Source organism: Spodoptera frugiperda, chromosome 25, assembly GCF_023101765.2.
Source record: "Spodoptera frugiperda isolate SF20-4 chromosome 25, AGI-APGP_CSIRO_Sfru_2.0, whole genome shotgun sequence".
NCBI classification, from domain to species: Eukaryota; Metazoa; Arthropoda; class Insecta; order Lepidoptera; family Noctuidae; genus Spodoptera; species Spodoptera frugiperda.
The window spans coordinates 21,225,735-21,245,193 of NC_064236.1; the positions used below are offsets into that span (position 1 = coordinate 21,225,735).

Consider the following 19,459-nt stretch of genomic DNA (forward strand, 5'->3'; position numbering starts at 1 on the left):
CCTCATACTCACACAATAAAGATCTTAAAAACATAACCCTCCTTCTGGCGCAGTCGGGTAAAAAATATTAAAACCTCATAACAAAATATAACTTACCGATACTACCTATACCTACATTGTATAATAATATGTATCTGCTTAGGTTTTTAATATAATTTTGTTTAGTACTTGTGGCACCGACTTCTAAACTATCAGTGGGTAGATTCAAGCAGTTTGTTTTTGTTTTTAAAAAAAACGTTGCCTTACATTAGGATTTTCTCCTGTGTCGTGGGTGCGTTTACAAACATACAAGTTCACATGCACATCACACCCAGACCCGAAACAACAATTTGTGGATCACACAAAGAGTTGCGTTGCGCGGCAGCCAGTTGCCCAGCCACCGCACCAACCGTGCAGCCAGCAGTACAATGATAGTTATTTTTTGGTTTTTAGTTTAAGGATTTTAGTTTAGGATTTTTAGTTTTTGGAAGTCAGTTTTTTTACCCGACCGCGCCATAAGGAGGGTTATGTTTTTCGAGAATATGTATTTATAATTTTATTGATTGGCACGCTCTGCAGCCTAAGCGGCTTGATGAATTTTGGCTTGAGAGGTGTCGTTAGATTCGTATTTACTGTGAGAGTGACACTAGATAATATAACAAAATATAAAAATAATAAAACTAAATGAAAATAAAATAAAGAAAGTACTTTAAAAAACTAAATAACCCGACTGCGTTTCTTTATAATATGAAAATGAAAAAACCCTAAAACAAGAAAGTCATCGTAAAATTGAAGCATTCGGGACTCATTATGAAGACTTAGTGACGGCACAAGGCACATACGTCTGGCTTTCTAGAATGGGTCCCGACTGATTCAATCAATGAAACGCAGTCGGGTTTTTTAGTTTTATAAATTACTTTTTTTTATTAAACGTAGTTTTGTTTGTTATCAAAAATTAAGGAAATATTTGTACTCTGTCCTACAAGCTCAACAAAAGAGGTCACGATTGGAATGCATCGAGTAGTTGACACGTTATGTTAACTTTCTGTTTTGGTCACACTTTCGATTATTTATTTTGTATGTAATATATCGAAAATAACTTTATGCTGTGTAAATAAGAAAACTAGCTCGCGGTTTCACCCGCTGCTCTATTCCTACTGCTTGTAGCGTGATGTACTACAGCTATTTTCGAGAACTATCCAATACAAAAAAGATTGTTCAATTCGAATCAGTAGTTCTGGAGTTTAGTGCAAACAAAGAATGTTATAAGATAATCTATATACTTATATAGATTACCATACAACATCGCGCTTCGTTCTTCAAGGAAACTTTAATACCACGGTCTCACAGAAAACCGACGTGAAACAACGCTTGCGTTGTGTTTCGTTGTGTGAGTGAGGTTACCGGATGCCCAATTCCCCCCTTCCCAATCTTCCCCATCCCCATTCCCGAACAACAACCCTTAAATTCTTAACTCCCAAAAAGCCGGTAACGCACTTGTAAAGCCTCTGGTGTTTCAAGTGTCCATGGGCGGCGGCGATTGCTTACCATCAGGTAATACGTCTGCTCGATTATCGGCATGTCTCAGAGAAAAAAAACTGGGTATGCAAAATTATTTCACATAAACCTATGTTTTACATTTACTCATCACATTGTGACATGGACCATAATTCGCTCCTGTTGAAGACTACAGTTTAAAAGGGCCCTGGTATATAAGAGCACCAATAATTAGCTCGGTCTCCGTCAAATATAATATAGTCTCACACGGACAAAATTAACTATCGATCTTATTTCAAAATATTGATCTCGGTTTTTGACGGAAACTTTGTACAGCTTAATGTTTGAATACCGTACGATCTTAATTTAGAGATTTTTGATTATTAATTTCGACCATCAGTCGATTCTTAATGCACACTACACACCTTACAATTAAACTGTCAAAACTGCATAGTTAAATAGTAAGGTAAGTATGTAGCATGCGAGCGGCGAGCAAGGGTGGCTCGCCGCCCGACCGGATCCAGACCCGTGCGTGCGGCGGGTCGCGGTCCGCGCGCTCTTCAAAAAGCCATCAGGCCACCACAGATGGGCCCAGTAGGGCTGATGCCTGATCCGGAGCTGCGGACTACCTAGTAGGTTTACCGGGGATCCGGCTCGAAGGGTAGAGTAGGAACGGGGTGGTGTTTAGTCAGTAAGAGTCTGACACCCCCTCTCACCTCGCCCAAGGCGGGAGAAGGCGTTGGAGGATTTTCCCCCCTTTAAAAAAAGTGTGTAGCGTGAATAAGACATCCGCTAGAAGAATAGGAATGGTACTTGTATACTATGCAGTTAGCATATGACAGTGTGTAATATTCAGCTAGAATAATTAAATAAGTAATCGGTAACATGTCATGACAATGATAACCAACGAAATTAATGACTAACATAATACGAAAAAACCGTATTCTAAGTTCTACGAACAAAAATTCGAGTTACACGTGATTCATTTTGATGACTCACTCGCTCACCCCATTTAATGCACCCCTATCGGCACACCTCATTTTTAACTTTATACCTTCATGCTCTTATAATTAAATTGGTTTTTCATTAACACGTACTGACCTAATATATCTATCCTATTGATGTTTTTTGATGTAATTATGTAATTGCATCTTTTGATTAGATGCATTGACAATGCAAACTGATTAAATGGTAAGTGTAACAAGCTGATTTGTATTATAATTCTTCAAAGGTTATTCATATCTTATAACTGTTTGTTTTTCCTTTACTTTAAAACAGAGTTAAAAGGGCAATGTGTTGTTTTAGTTTAACGCCCTAACAGTAAACTGAATCGAAAAATTGAGAAAAGAAACAACATTTAATTTCCATTCCACGCTGTTTAAAAGTGATAAACGTGTGGTATAATAATCTCGCGCCATTTATTGTTGCGTCCAAATCCAATATCAAACCACTTCGTGATACTAATTTTATACTGCTAAAATACTTAGATATACAGGGTGTCCCTGAAGTCGACGTCCAACAGGCACCAAATGATCGGCAAGGTTCCAAATGTTATCAGAAAAATTGATAAATATTCTAAGTCTTACAGTTTTTAAATTAGTGACTTATGTGTTATCCACGAAAAAGTACACCCTGTGCCAGTCTTTTGACTCTTGTTGCTACAAATCTTTATTTTTTCGTCTGCAGTCTTCCTTACATTATGCTAAATAGTGCTCCAGTAATACGGAATCATAAATTCTTAGCCAACTGCTTTAGATTGGAAAACATTGTTAGTTTTAGAGGAACCAAATACTCTGAATAAAATTTTCACCTTACTTTAAGTGACTGTACTGAATAAATTATGTATGGCGCTAGTAGTGGCAAATTTCACCAAAGTTGGCGCATTAAATAAGGATTCTAAAATGGTATAGCACTTTGCACATTATTTCTTAAATTCGACACAAAAAAAGATTTTTCAACGAAACTCCGTTTCGATGAATTTATTTGAACTTACTAAAAATTCTTCTAGTGTACTCAAATCATACGTTATAACCTCGTATGCACTAGACAGTACTTTGCACGCTATTTGTTATCATCATGTTGAAAATCAGCGAGGATCTCTTGTCAAACAACATTGTCTGTTTACCCGTGATTTCGCTTGCAGCATTCGTCGGCAATATTATCGCTACAAGAACTGGTGTTGTGCATCTCGAACCATCGTACCCGGGCTTCGGCATTTTAGCTGAGCACTGGCTTTTTTGCGCCGTGTTGATTATTTATTTTTTAAATTATTTTTTGCTTTACCTGCAATTCCTTGCAACGGTGCAAATAACTCTTTCTCGACAAACTAAAGAATATTTGATGCTTCATCCCGCATTTGATCACAAGGCATGAACACGTAACTTATTTGGAGGATTCACCCAATTCTTTTTTTTTTTTTTTTGACTGGGTTATGACGAGTAATTGTGCGTAAGGGCTCATGTACACCGTACCACTACCGCGTCGATATGCTGTGTACATGAATCTGCTGCGTCCGTTCCTTTTGATTTTACTACACATTTGATAATGTGTTTGATGCACTATGAACATCATATTGCAATCATTCAATATTATTTATTTAGTGAAACATGATACACAACATCAGTTCCTCTAGTAAGTCTATTAATATTGCCAACGAAAGCTGCAAGCGAAATCATGAGTAGACAGACAATATTGTTTGACAAGAGATCCTCGCTGATTATCAACATGATGATAACAAATCGCGTGCAAAGTGTTGTCTAGTGCATACGAGGTTATAACGTATGATTTGAGTACACTAGAAGAAATATTAGTAAGTTCAAATAAATTCATCGAAACCGAGTTTCGTTGAAAAATCTTTTTTTGTGTCGAATTTAAAAAATAATGTGCAAAGTGCTATACCATTTTAGAATCCTTATTAAATGCGCCAACTTTGGTGAAATTTGCCACTACTAGCGCAATACATAATTTATTCAGTACAGTCACTTAAAGTAAGGTGAAAAATTTATTCAGAGTATTTGGTTCCTCTAAAACTAACAATGTTTTCCAATCTAAAGCAGTTGGCTAAGAATTTATGATTCCATATTACTGGAGCACTATTCAGGATAATGTAAGGAAGACTACAGACGAAAAAATAAAGATTTGTAGCAACAAGAGTCAAAAGACTGGCACAGGGTGTACTTTTTCGTGAATAACACATAAGTCACTGTAATTTAAAAACTGTAAGACTTAGATTTTTTTTTATATTTTTCTGATAACAGTTGGAACCTTGCTGATCATCTAGTGCCCGTTGGACGTCGATTTCAGGGACACCCTGTATATACAGGGTGACGGACAAAATTAGCCCTGAGGTCCTTGGTCCGAAAGTGGCTAGTTTCTGAGATATTCAACATTTTTGGTTATGGTAAAAAAATCCCAAATGGACTAGAAAAACATCAATAAATAAAAAAATACTGGTTTGATTTCAATTGTTTTAGTTTTCATCAGTTGCCATTACATCAGTAATCATTTATTAATACTAATATAGTCAGAAATATCATTCGATTTAAAATCAAAAGTAAGTTCTTATCAAATTTTATTTGTGTCACTAAATTGTTCAATAGAAACCTGGATTTATTTCAAAAAATATGAGTAAGCCTACAATCTATTAGAAAAACTTCCTTGGTTTATTAGCTACCCAGAAACGTTAAATTATTTACAAAATTCTCAAAAACGAATTAGATACTTAACGATAGAGAACTTGATGATAAGTAGAATGTAAAGAGAAAAGGGCAATTTGAAAAACATCTTTATTTGCAAAATTTTGTTCAAATTGACCTTTCCTACGACGCATACATACCCGAACACCCTTCTTTATCTCTATGACGGTCACTCTTGAACTGCATATGCGTTTTATTTCGTCACTATCTTTAAATGTGTTTCGGAGAAGAATTTCGATAGACGGCCAATTCCGTCTGCATAAACAAGGTATTTTATGTGAAAATCAACCGGCGTTAGATTCTGGACACCGTGCGTGCCATGGAGTAAGATTTCCCTGTCAATAAGACGCGTGGGAACCGAGGTATTGCCGCACAGTAGTTCGATAGTGCGCTGGAATACGTCGAATTCAAAGTCACCCTATATATGTATAGATTAGATGACCGCGATCAAAGGTGATGTACCTAATCTACATAATTAGGTAAAATTGTTAAATATATTATGTTAATACAAAACAACACTAAAAGTGTTTTATTACAATTTTGTAATCATATTACACAATGCGTTACAGGTCGACCTACACTTTTCACAAGATTTATTTAACTTGAAATGTATGTAAGTATGTATGGATGTATGTGTTGTTGAATTCTATTTATTGCATACTACAATTCTATTTATTGCGAACTTTCGTGAACTAAAAAACTAGAAATAGGTTTTAATATGAAATTAAAAATAAAACGTTATTTCAAGTAATTCTATAAGTAAATCAATAAAAAATAAGTAGTTTGTAAAATTATTGTAATTCAAATTATCACTATCAGCCCGGAGTTAAGAAAGTGCACCCATGTTCCATTGTCTATATTTTGGAAAGCACGAGCGGCGGTAGATACAGCGCCGGACGTGTCCGTCTGCCGTTTTACCGGATTATAAGATTCAAGGAATAGAGAGTACACCTGTGCACACACATTTTGTGCACTAATATATCCTTGCTTAATAAAACCAAACTAGCCACCGTGATAGAACAGATGAAGTCGCTGGCTAAACGGGTTAGATATAAAGTATAGCTCATACACGCGTATCTTACTAATAAAATCTATTATCACGCCATTTATCCAGAGCTGCACATTGCCACTGAGAAAATTTTTAACACTTCTTCTTCACTAATTCTTTGCCCCACCCGGGAACAGAACCCGAGATTCCTTGCTAGGCAGTCGTACTTATGTTCACTCCACCAACGAGGTAGTCAATTAATAATTAACTTAATTTCTAACTACACTACTGACATATTTTAAAATGCAGACCAGAACCAGACCCGTGCGTACGGCGCGTTGCGTTTCGTGCGCGCCTCAAAGAGCCCTTAGACCACCACTGATGGGGCCCAATAGGGTTGATTCTGACCTGGAGCTGCTGAATGCCTAGCGGATTACCAAAGGGGCTAACGTATCTATGGGTGTACGGCAGGGATCGCTACTAAGTCCATTCCTATTTTTTGTATACATATATATAAATGACTTGTCGCATTTATTCCAGAATGAACCTCAAATGGTATTATTTGCGGATGACATTCATCAATTCTGACTGCGGCTTTGCGCGCCTAAGAAATCAACGAGGAACGTTAAACACGGTTTTCGGCTGACCAAGAGCGGCACTCTCTCTTACGCGAGTACGAGTCTTTCTCAAAGCGGGAATGACAATTAGCAATAGCCGGAGATAATTATGTTCGCGCGTGGTTGAACGATGAAAGCTATTTAGCAAGCAACTGAGAGGGAGAGAACATTCTTCTTTATTGTTGCAAAACGATTGTTAATAACTAACATTATTTTATTACTATGAAAATTAACTATTTGTTATGTAATCTCAATAACTTGTTTCATTTGAACCTTCTTCTCAAACATTTAAAAATCTTTATTTCATTAAATAGGAAGTTGGGTCAATCCGGAGCTATCAGGATTTTAGGGTAGGTATAAGATTTTTTTTATACTTACAGTAGACTTATTCATAATATATTAACCTTGTACCACATGGATTAGACACCAAACTGTACATAAATATATTTTGTTAAGTTTTTACTATTTTAAAGAGGGTTTAACCAGCCCGACACGAAAAAAAAGTCTCCTGAGATCGACCTAACCTGTGATTTGTAATTTCAGAAATCGAATTAAAAAACGTAGTAAAACTACACAACATCAGAGTATAGTAGAAGAAGGATTCCTTTAACATTTTCACATGCAGCTAGAAAAATGTTCTCAGATTTTAATGTAATCAAAGTGTACATAATTCTATTTTTAAAATATGTCACACTGAACATGCAGGGCTCGGGGAGAAGAGTGTCGGGTTGCGCCACCCTCTGCTTGCGCCCCTCGCCTGTAATTCCTGGCTGTCCGTCGGCGAGGTAGGCTGCGAACTTTACTCTGGCGGAGGTGTCCGCCGCGACCAGACGTGTTCACTTACATTCTGTTTATCCAAACAAAAGTAGCCGATATGAAGACTGTGGTGAGTACATTTAAATACTTATATATTTTTATAGCGATTTTTAAATACTTTTAGACGAAGTTGCTGCGAAGTTCGATTTCCAAATGTTTTCAAAATAAAATAGTTTTCGTGCTTTATTTATTAATAACAATGTTTTATAACAGGATTGTTTTTTTTTTTTACTTTATATTTTATATTATGGCCTTTGCCCTGCAGTGGGACGACCATGGCTGAAAATAAAATAAATAATAAATATTTATATATTACAAACACTGTAAACTAGCGACCCTCCCAGTTTAACAATTGTGATATATTATGCATGTATTATACATAATAATCTCTTGAATCACTATATCTATTAAAAAAACGGCATCTAAATTCGTTGCGTAGTTTTAAAGATTTTAATCATACAAAGCATAAGCATACAAATGGACATAGGGACAGAGAAAACGACTTTGTTTTATACTATGTAGTCATAATTATATTTTAATAATATAAATACGATCAAGGTTAAAAATCAATGCCACCACCGCGGCAGTAATTAATTGAGTTTAAATATTACTAAAACGTTTTATTAAGTTTTCTAAATTACAAGTTTGGAATTGTTTTTAAGGTTAGTAGTGTTGTAGCAAGCTTTGGCGACTGTTTTAATCTATGTGGTTGAACTATTGAATTATCTATTGAGGTAGGTAGGTTTTATAATGCAATCTAAGCCAGTATTATAAGTGAAGTTGTATCTTAGTAGACGGAGCCAAGCCAGTAAGCCACACTATATATATTTGCACTTGTTAATTATACTTAGGCAGTAGGAGGCTACATATGACGATATGTTCGTGGAAATCTATTTCTAGGTTGAGATCTAGAATATTCCTAGAATATATTGGTCTTCCTTGTAAGGCTTCCATTTTGAATGAGAAATTCAATTTTGATGCAGAATTTGTGATGTTCTGTTAACTTGTCAGTTAGTATCAAGCTTTTAAAGCTTCTGTCTGCAGATCTAACCAGTAATATGTTTAGATCTAAGCAAGATTTCGATAACTGGAAAACCTTATTATCGGCATGTCAAAACTTATTTACTAAAAATATATAATTACTTTGTAACTAGAAAATAATATTTTATAAGATTTGAAAAAGATTTTAAAAGTGTGGCATTTGGAGAAAAGTAAATAAATGATCTCAATTCAAATCGATTGATATATATTTTGACAATAGATTTAACATACAATACATATTTATGTACAGACCCACCAACTTATTTGTGAACTGAGTCGTAGGGACACCGTCGCTTTAGTGTTACAAATTAATAAAAGCCACCCATGATTCGGCAAGTCAGATAAGAAACGAGGTAAACAATTTTATTATTTTAAGCATTTTATTATTATGGAACAATGTTAGGGCCAATACTGACCAACACAAAGTTGATCCAAATCCAAAACAGTAACTTAATACGGGAAGTAAACATACGGTACCATCTATTGATGATCTGTTAAACCCTTGACACTTTCTATTCGAACACCCACAACCACGGTATAAAAAGGTTTGCTTATAGAGAATTTATTACAATTTTGAGTAGGAGTTTACCAATACTGTTTCCGTGTGTGTTTGTCCCAAAGTATGATTAAAAAGATTACAAATGTTAAAATATACAGTAGGAAAACACTGTTATTTTTGAGGGTGTCGCTTACGCAAAAGCTGACTAAACCCTACGAGAGTCTTGTCTTTTTCGCCGTGAAATATTTACAAAAGTGTCCACAGTGCTTTTCTCAATCTCATAAATTGTTACTAACAATAAATACATTTGTGCATTAAATATTGATTAAAAAAAACTAAGTTATTTTCGAAGTGTTTTTATTGTGTTCGCTATTAATCCTCATTAAAATGCAGATTTAAATCGATCTTTACATTATATGAAACAAGAACGAAAAGCACTAGATCATACTCCTCAATTATCGGGGTGAGACTTCTAACCCGTTAAGGCTGAGTTCTACATCTAATTTTATCAACAAAAGTCGGGGGTCGAAGGGGTCGAATCCCCTCCCCCTAAAAATTTATGACTATTTTAATATTTTTTTTACTTTTTTTGATATCAAAGGTTGTATGCGTCGTAGAAACAAAAAAAAAAAACGACAAACGGTAGCTAATAACCTTGGCTAACTAATTCATTACTTTTTTCAAATGTTTGATAATGTTTTGGTGAGATAAAAAATCATTTGTGAATTATTTTTACCGAAAAAATCACAATTTTTCAATATTTGCAATTAGAAAATACATATTGAAAAAATAAATTGCAGGTGGTGTTACTGGATCAATATCAAAGCCAAATATGTGATTATTTTTTTTTGTCTGTCTTTCTGTCTGTCTGTATGTTCAGGCATCACGTGAAAACTAACGGTTCGAAACTTGGTATAATTATACCTTATTATCCTGGGCATAAAATAGGATATTTTTTATCCTGGAAAAATACGTAGAAAAAATATTCTTAATTTTTCAGTTTTATCCATACACGTTGTTCTGTAGAACCGCGAACATACGTTACGTTACCCGCAGTAGATTCAGAGTATCCTGTAGCGCCGAAAGTTGGATTTGGCTTAAACCGTATTGTCACGATTACTTCTTTATTTTTGCAAAAATGACAATGCCAGATCCTGTCCCACTCAATTTTATCAATGTACAAGAAATGTAAAATAATCAAAATTATGCAATGAAAATAGGACCCTTGGTTATTTAACCTTTATTCTAATACACTTGCAGATAAAAAATAGAGAATAAAAAGAATTAAAAAAACCCAACGCCTATTTCCTGTTGTTATCGCGTCCATCTGCGTTTCTTAATAAGCATACACGAGGAACAAAAAGATTTATTAATGTAATGTGTACAGATTTTAATATGAATTTGGTTTTAATACGTACACGTTTTAATTTAAATAAAAATGTTTTTTATAATATTGTATACCTCTTTCTGTCGTATGCGAATTTTCGAAATTTTTGTCTCGCAAACGCTATGGAGAGAAGAAGGCATAGCGCCACCAGTATCAAGACGTGAAGACTCCGCAAACAGAGAAGCAAGTTCGCTTTCTCTAAAAAAAAAGATCGCATGCCATCCCAATCTGCTGACTTGTACCGCCACAGCCGCCGATATCCTCTGGGACTACCATCTGGCGGGGAGTGTGTGGATACAGATTTCACCAGACAGTGGTCAGAGTTACCCAGGGGTGATGAAACTGACATTTAATAGCTGTCTGGATCAGTTATCAGCAGAAGGTCTAAGCAATTGGCAGTTGCGTGTCGACATCAGGCACCCTTGTGGCCTCGTGGACCAGCTGGGTCAGGCCAAGCGTTAGCGCAAGCTTACGCATCTCCCTCCCAGCATGATCAGTGCACTGGTATGGGAACAGCCACTCCTGGTGATGGGCGTTAAAGTCCCCCAGTAACACCAACTAGGCCGAAGGGTACCTCTGCCGAGCAGCATCCTCTGCCTCCACAAGGTGTTGCGCTAATCTGGTCGTCTCCAAATCTCCGCTGTGGGACCTGTAGACACAGGCATAGAGAATTTCTCAATGCCTGTGTCTACCAGTATCCATAATGTAGAGAAACTGAGGTCCTCAAAGTTTCGGAGACGCCGGTAACAGACGCCGTCTTGGACGTACAGGCGTACGCCTGCACGAGGCGCATTTCTGGCCACGGTCGGTGTGCCAGTTCTGGCCATCAAAAATACAATAAAAGTAATAATCAAAATTTATTAATTAAATTGGACATTTTACAAACAATGGTTTTTATTTAGTTTGAAAATATGAAATATTATTACTTCACTTGAATTTAACTTACAAATAAAGAGATCAACATTTATATGACGTTGGTAAAATTTACAAAGTAAACTGACCTCCCCTTTGTGTGAAGGCATTTTATTGCATCTCTGAAAATGAAAAAAATATGTATTTGTTGATATGTAAAGCCAAGGAAAAAAAGCCGCGATAAAGTAAATAAATTACGATAAATGGCCAGAAGTGGGGTATCTATATACACCAGTTTTGGCCAGACATGTGGCCAAAGATGGAGAAATTCATAATTTAATCTCCATTAGTGGCCACATTCTAATAACCTCACTTCAGAAACATATGGTGACAAAATAAATTTAGTTTCACTTATACAATATATTCTTCATGTAGTATTAACATAAACATCCAAACAATAAGCAAAGATTTAAAAAATAAAAACCAAATCCTCACCCGCTCGCCTTAGCCTTTTTGTTAAGATCTTAACAATTTCACCCTCAACTAAAAATAATGTTGCTTCGAAGTGAAGTTTGACACATCAGAGCTGCCAACGGTATCAGACTATCAGTGTCTCAAATATTCAATATTTTAAATACTGTACATCACAGAGTAATTTATTTGTCCATGGCTTAGTTATAAATATTTGAATTCAATTTTTTTTTTAAATTCAAATTCATTTATTTCTGATTTGAAAGCCCAAATGGCCACAAAGTAGAAATAATTTTGTATTTAAGGCCACAATAACCAAATTCTTTAAAGTTATTAGTTTTTGCTTGAACTAATTACTGAGTTTGAGGAAAAGAAAAATACTAAATGTATGTTATAATTAACAGAATCACCTTTTATTGTTAACATACAAAAGTAATTTATACTAAAATTGGGAAAATAAATTAACAAAAAACACAGTACACATTCAATCACAAAAATCTAGATCCTCCACTTCACCATCTTCAGGAACACTACTGATGCTCTTTAAATGTGTATACCAAGGTTCTAATTCTTCTGGTATAATAGTTTTTTTATTAAATTCAATAAATACATCGTACGCGATGTTGTTCAACAAATACTAAAACTGTTTGTTAGCAAAACAAACTACGCGCACTTTATAAGTTTTTAAACTGACATGGTCACTAACACTAATATTAGAACTTAAGATGGGATATTTACCATGTTTATTTATGTCTATGAGTTTCAGGTGAATGCTCACCAGCCATACCCATTTCGGTCCAAGGCCCACATTTAGATGTATATAATGAATATAATAACACGAAGTATAAATAAGGAGCTAGTGAAGGAATTGATTAAAAAAGTTGGGGTTTTCAAATTAAAACGCTTTTTTTTTAAAAAAAACAATAATTTATTCGTACAAGATCTCGCACTTCTGCAATTTCCAACATATGTCTTCGCATTCTTGAAACGTTTAAGCCACAATTTATACAATACAAAAATATTTATTACTTTATCAGGTTTACATAAAAAGTGTTTGGAGCTTCCCTTTAAGCAAATAGATGCCTGTGTTGGGAAGAACCGCTCCTCCACAGCAAAGCAATTTCATTATACAGAAATTAAACAAAAGGGAAAGAAAAAAAGAGAATATGAAACAAACTAAAATAAAATAAAAATCCTGCAGTGTGTGTCTAGTGTTAGGTAAGATAGTGTGTTGTGTACTGAGGGTAGTAGTGTTATGTTGCTTATATGTGAGGTAGTAGTGTTATGTTGCTTATATGTGAGGTAGTAGTGTTATGTTGCTTACATGTTGATAAGTGACAAATGACAGAAGAGGGTGTGTCTGTGAGTATTTAGTGTTCGTGTTTATATTATATGCTTAAGTACTTCCGAAGTGTTATATTTGGTATTTAGGAGTTGTGACATACATTTACTTAATGTGTTCCAAGAATGTCTCTGTGTTATCATAGGTTAGTGATTTGATCCAAGTTATCACACATTTTTTACAATCATAATATTTTTTTGGGTAAACATATATTTCTCTGTTTATTTTATTGTATAGTTCAGCTGATCGCCTATAGTATTGTCTCCCAGCGAATACAGTTTTTGTGTGAGGTATTTTTACAATCAGATCTTTCCTTCTTCGAGCCGTTATGCTCCAGTGCTCAGCTCCGTTATGGTTTGAATTATATATAATTTACGAACCGAGAGCAAATCAGTAATCTGGTACAGGTTTTCAGTAGGGTGTCTTAACTTTTTAAAATACATTATTTTAATTAGGGCCCGTTGGGCGCGTTCAACATTAATAAAGTGAGTTTTTGCAGCTCCGCCCCAAATAGGGATGCAATATGTGAGAACGGACTGGACCAAGGCAGTGTAGATCTCGTTTAAAAGATCTTTGTTGGTACGATATATCTGAGAGTCTTGAATATCCAGCTTAATCTTCTTAGTCTATTGGCTACTTGATCGAGATGGGGACACCAAGATAGCCGTTGATCGAGTATTACGCCCAGGTACTTTGTCTGTGTGACTTGTTTTAGGGATGGACAGTTACAGCGATTGTTATTAATGTCACCACAAAGATGGACTTTAACCTCATATTGGTCACCAGGTTGTGTACTTTTGTTAATACTAAAACATATGTAGTTCGTCTTTGATGTGTTTAGCGTCAGTATATTTTGGTTTAGCCAGTTAACAACTTTAACCATGCCTATCTCTGCTTTTTGTTTTACATCATCCCAGGATTTCCCTGAGAAAACTATCGCTGTGTCGTCGGCGTAAGAGAAGATCTTTGCGTTAGTGATGTTCATATTGCAAAGGTCATTGACGTATACCAGGAAAAGTGTTGGACCTAGTACGCTTCCCTGTGGAACGCCAAATGATACCTCCGCTTGGTTACTGGTGTACTCTCCTACCCTAACTTTCTGTATTCTCTGAGAAAGATAATCTTTAAACAATCTAAGTGCAGTATCCCGTATTCCAACCATTTCCAGTTTTTTCAGTAGGACAGGGACAGAGACGGTGTCAAAAGCCTTCTTAAGATCTAAGAATACAGTCAAACATTCATTTCCAGCGTCAAGTTGCTTAGTTACTAGATAACTCAAAGCAGTGACTGCATCCTCAGTAGACAATTTTTGTCTAAAACCGAATTGCGAATTGGATAGTATGCTGAATTTATTTAAATATTGCATTAATCTGTTTATAATAATAATTTATACACCGTGCTGTCCTTTTGAATCAATCGCTAAAGGCTGTGAAGAATTTGGGCTGGTGTGAATACACCTTCGTGACCCCAGCATTCGCTGGGATCATCATTATTACATGGTGTCAAGTCCAAGTTCATGCTGAGGTTATCGGGAGAAGCGGGAGTGGAATCCATGTTCAGGCCGAGGTCATCAGGGATAAAAGATTCGGTGTCCATATTTTACAAGCTTATTTGTTGAAGATGCCACAAGAAAATAAACGTAACGGTCGACGAACTTAAACTTGATGTGACCAAAGAGTATAAGGACCTATCACACCACGTTTTTTAAACGCGCCGTTGACGCGCTTTTTGGAAACGCGCGTCGCCGGCGCGTATTTCTCCTGCAGAGCAGTTTGTTGTCGTTTGGTGTGCAAAGGTGTACAGGCTACGTCTAACTTGCATGTGTTTCGCGTCTGTATCGCGATAATAGCGCGTCGACGGCGCGTTTAAAAACGTGGTGTGCATAGGTCCCAATAAGTATAGGTGGGAAGATGTGACATATGTCGAAATTAGCTGGCGTACGTAGTTGTCATAATGGATTGAAGCCCAAAAAAATCGATCGATAAAATAATAATTATTGTGATAATTATGCACGTCTTTTTCAATATTTTTTTGTTTTCATATTCTGTCTTTCGTGAACAGATTAAAAAATATCCTTAAATAAAATACACAGCAGCAATTTCGCTATGATACTAAGCTTTCTAGCATTATACCTAAAAGTTTTGAATGAACTAGCGGTTTGTTTATTCAATATAAATATTTAAAAAATACAAAACTATTATTAAAAAATAAATATATAATATAATATTTTATAAATATATAACTAATTTTCATAAAAGCATGCACTTATCTTGTTCTGCCAGAGTACCTTCGACATAGGTTTCGTACAAATAATGTTCAACTCAACAGTCACTTATTATCAATTTATAATTGACTGACTGCCTCATTCTTCGAGTGGTCGCAAGTGCTGGACAAGGGGTCTCGAGTTCGATTCTCGGGTCCCGCAGAATATTACTGAGCTTTTTTCGGTATTTTAAACATTTCTCAGTGGTAGCACTGAGTCTGGAATTATGCCCAGTATACAGCAATAGGCTCACCCCCTATTACATGAGGCTTATAAAGCAAATGGTGAAAAGCGGGTGTACACTGTACATTGTATAGCGAAATTACGTGCCGTAATGTGCACCATTAATCTCCTTAAATTAATCTAATTCAAGGATAAAAAGGCGTGATGTTGGTATCAATTTATATATTTTTTTGTAATTATCTACATTCATAATAAAATGTTCTAATTATATAGCTTGTTATCGATAGCGTCAATCCCTAAACGGTTCGCAAAATATTACATGTCACGAATGAAATATTCTAGAACGTTTGCGTTTGAAAGAAAGTAGATCCTATCGTCTTACGGCCGATCTCAATAACCTATCAATCTTTAACCATCTCACCATAAAACACTCGACTGCTGATTGAATACCGACTCTTATTAATAAGGATTGATATTTAAATACACGAGTAAGATACACCAATTTACAGAAATTCAGGACGAAATAGACTTAAAAATACCTGATAGTCAAGTAGAAAAGGAACTATCTGAGAGGGAATCTTTTGAAGCCAATTATTATGCTTATGTGACTAAAGCTAAATGTATTATTAACGCAGATGATGCTCAAAACGGTTCCAAAGTTTATAGTAAAGTTAAATTACTCACAATTTCACTTCCATCCTTTGACGGAACTTATGATAATTGGTTGGAGTACCGCGACACTTACCTTTCTCTCGTCCATAACTCAAGAAATAGATAATGTGCAATAATTTAATTACCTACGATCTTCTCTTTCTGGCAGTGCATTATTGGTTATCAAATCATTGGAATTCTCTTCAGAGAATTACAACGTAGAATGGGAGTTATTAGAGAACAGATTCAATAACAATCGTTTACTTGTGCAAAACCTACACAACGCACACACGCATGAAATGTTTAGTTTTAAATCAAATAACAGCTCAATTACCATCTTTAGGTACAATATCCAACATAAATATCCCTGATCATGTACAGTTAGCTGATCCCAAGTTTTATTCGCCATCAGAAATCGAATTATTGATTGGGGCAGATAAATTCTTGGAACTTTTAAATGATGGACTGATTCGCCTAATAAGTGGTCCATATCTTCGGAATACTAAGTTGGGATGGGTAATATCTGGCCCACTGTTGAATAATAAAACTTCACGCAACAGTTGAGTTCAATGTAATTATTCACAATCATTGGACGTTCAACTTAGGAAATTCTGGGAGCTAGAAGAAATAACTCCACATAATAAATTAACTAACGACGAGTCTTTGTGTGAAAACTTATTTTTGCAAACTACGTACCGCGATAACACGGGTCGGTTTTTTGTGCGCATTCCATTAGCCGAGCCTAGTGACACACTGGGAGATACGTACACACTCGCATTAAATCGCTTTCACGCACTTGAACGAAAATAAGATAGATCTACACCTGAATATAAAAAAATATATTGTAATTTCATGAACGAACATTTGAATTTAGGTCATGAGTCGAGTCAATCACTATCCATCACCTAATTATTTTCTACTGCATCACGGTGTTTTAAGAATTCATAGTAGCACTACCAAACTTAGGGTGGTTTTTGACGGAAGTGCAAAGTCCACTTCGGGTAAATCGCTCAACGATATCCAACATATTGGCCCTAGTTTACATAATAATATTTACTCAATCTTGTTACGATTTCGTCAGTTTAGATTCGTTTATTAATGCGCGGACGTCGAAAAAATGTACCGACTAATTAATATTCAACCGGATCAAAGAAATCTTCAATTAATTCTTTGGCGAGAAAATAAATCTGATGATCTCGGTGTGTTCCAACTTACCTAAGCATTCGTTGCATCAGACAGCTGGCATCGTAGTGTAAGAATGACGTCATAAAACAAGTTATCGACTAATATCTGTTTGTAGATGACCTAATTACTGGTTATGATGATAAACAATGTTTATTAGATATTTGTACCAAAGTAAATGATGTTTTAAAATCTGGTTGCTTTCATTTACGTAAATGGTTGTTTAATTCGGAACCATCTACAACAGATCAATAAAGGGATTTATCTTTAGGCGAAAATTGTTTAACTAAAACTATGTAGGTAGGTAGGCAGGTAGGTATAGGTTGGCTAAATTTTATATTTTACGACTAAAATTGATTAAGATTTTACTCATGTGATTAAGCGCGTTATCTTGTCAGTTGTTTCTCAGGTGTATGACCCATTAGGCTTGTTATCGCCCGCAATTATAATCGTGAAAATACTTTTACAGAAGCTATGGCTCTGTAAATTAAGTTGGGACGATCCAGTACCAAACGATATTCTGTCTACGTGGAAAAACTTTATTACCACTCTTGAACACTTACAAGACATAAATAACGGAGCGTTAGTTGGTGCGAAGCTATATCAAAAAATAGTTCAGTCGTGGATCTCCACGAATTTTCACAACATATATTTTTGGTCGGATTCCATGATTGTTATAAATTGGATTAAAATGTCACCTAATTTGTTAAAAACGTTCGTACAGAACAGAGTCGTGCAAATCAACGAATTGACTGGTGAGTTGCCGTGGTTACATGTCGCGGGTAAGGACAACCCGCTGACCTATTATCTCGCGGACTCACGCTCGACGCGCTTCAAATTACGGATATTTGGTGGCACGGGCCATCGTTTTTAAAGGAAATACACATGAATTTTAAATATGACAATCACAATGAAATTACTAAACTAAACGATTTACCAGAAATGAAATCAATGGTTTTATTTACACAGTCGACTTGTACTAATGTTTTTAGTTTTGAACGTTGTTCAAATTTTAATCGCATGAGACGTGCAGCCGCTTATGTGTTAAGATTCATTAATAATGTACGAATTAAAATTAAGACTGTACGTAGCATTGGTCCTTTAACGGCTGATGAAATAAATAAATTAACTTTAGTTCTAGTACGCTTAGCTCAACATGCATCATTAAATGATGCAGACATTCTTTATACACTAACAAATAACTTACCTGTAAAGTCGATAAGAAACATATCTAGTCTTGATGTGTTCTTAGATTCTGATCGCATTATAAGAGTGGGAGGTAGGTTAGTAAATTCACACTTTCCCATACAGTAAAAAACCTCCTATATTGTTATGTTCACAAAACATATCTTCACGCGACTACTTTTTCAATTTGAACACAAACGTCTACTCCATGCTGGTCCCCAACTTCTTTTGGCCACTATCAGAGAGAGTTGGTGGCCACTCAGGGGTCGTGATTTGGGTAAGCAGACGGTACATAAATGCATTATATGTACTCGCCAGAAAGGGAAGGCACTGTCAGTAAAAAAGGGTAACTTGCCTTCTTTGGATGGTGTCTGGATGGTAGATGGAGATTGGAACCGGGGTATCCTTTCTTGCGCTGTGGTGTAGATTATGCAAGACCTATGTTCATATTGAATCGGAAGGGAAGTGGTTCAAAACTTGAAAAATGTTATGTTTGCCTATTCATATGCTTTACCACACGAGCGATACATCTAGAATTAGTTACAGATTTAACTTCTGAAGCGTACTTGTTGGCTTTAAAAAGGTTCCTATGTCGTCGTGGAAAACCCGCTCATATATTTTCCGACAACGGAAAAACGTTCGTAGGCGCACTCAAGGAATTTTCAGATTTTTTAAACTATAGTGAAATGGATATTTTAAATAGTCCAGTCAATTTAGTATTTCACCTCGGAATTCGAGATACCCAGCTATAATTTTGTATATACTTGTATATTGACCCCCTAAAACTTGTCTTAAAACCTACATATGGTAG

The 19,459-nt window shown here is 35.6% G+C and overlaps 1 protein-coding gene and 1 long non-coding RNA gene across 2 annotated transcripts in view; both read left to right on the forward strand.

Annotated features, from left to right (window-relative positions):
* LOC126912444 (uncharacterized) overlaps positions 1–1,555 on the forward strand; it is a 113,460-nt gene extending 111,905 nt beyond the window's left edge. The window contains exon 2 of the long non-coding RNA XR_007707164.1: positions 1,379–1,555. This is a non-coding gene — a long non-coding RNA (uncharacterized LOC126912444). The remainder of the gene's footprint in view (positions 1–1,378) is intronic.
* Positions 1,556–7,556: 6,001 nt separating this feature from the next.
* Positions 7,557–19,459, forward strand: part of LOC118267376 (uncharacterized) — a 35,716-nt gene continuing 23,813 nt past the window's right edge. Inside the window, exon 1 of the mRNA XM_035581296.2 lies at positions 7,557–7,662. Within this exon, the coding sequence (XP_035437189.2) occupies positions 7,651–7,662 (12 nt within the window). The 5' untranslated portion in view covers positions 7,557–7,650. The remainder of the gene's footprint in view (positions 7,663–19,459) is intronic.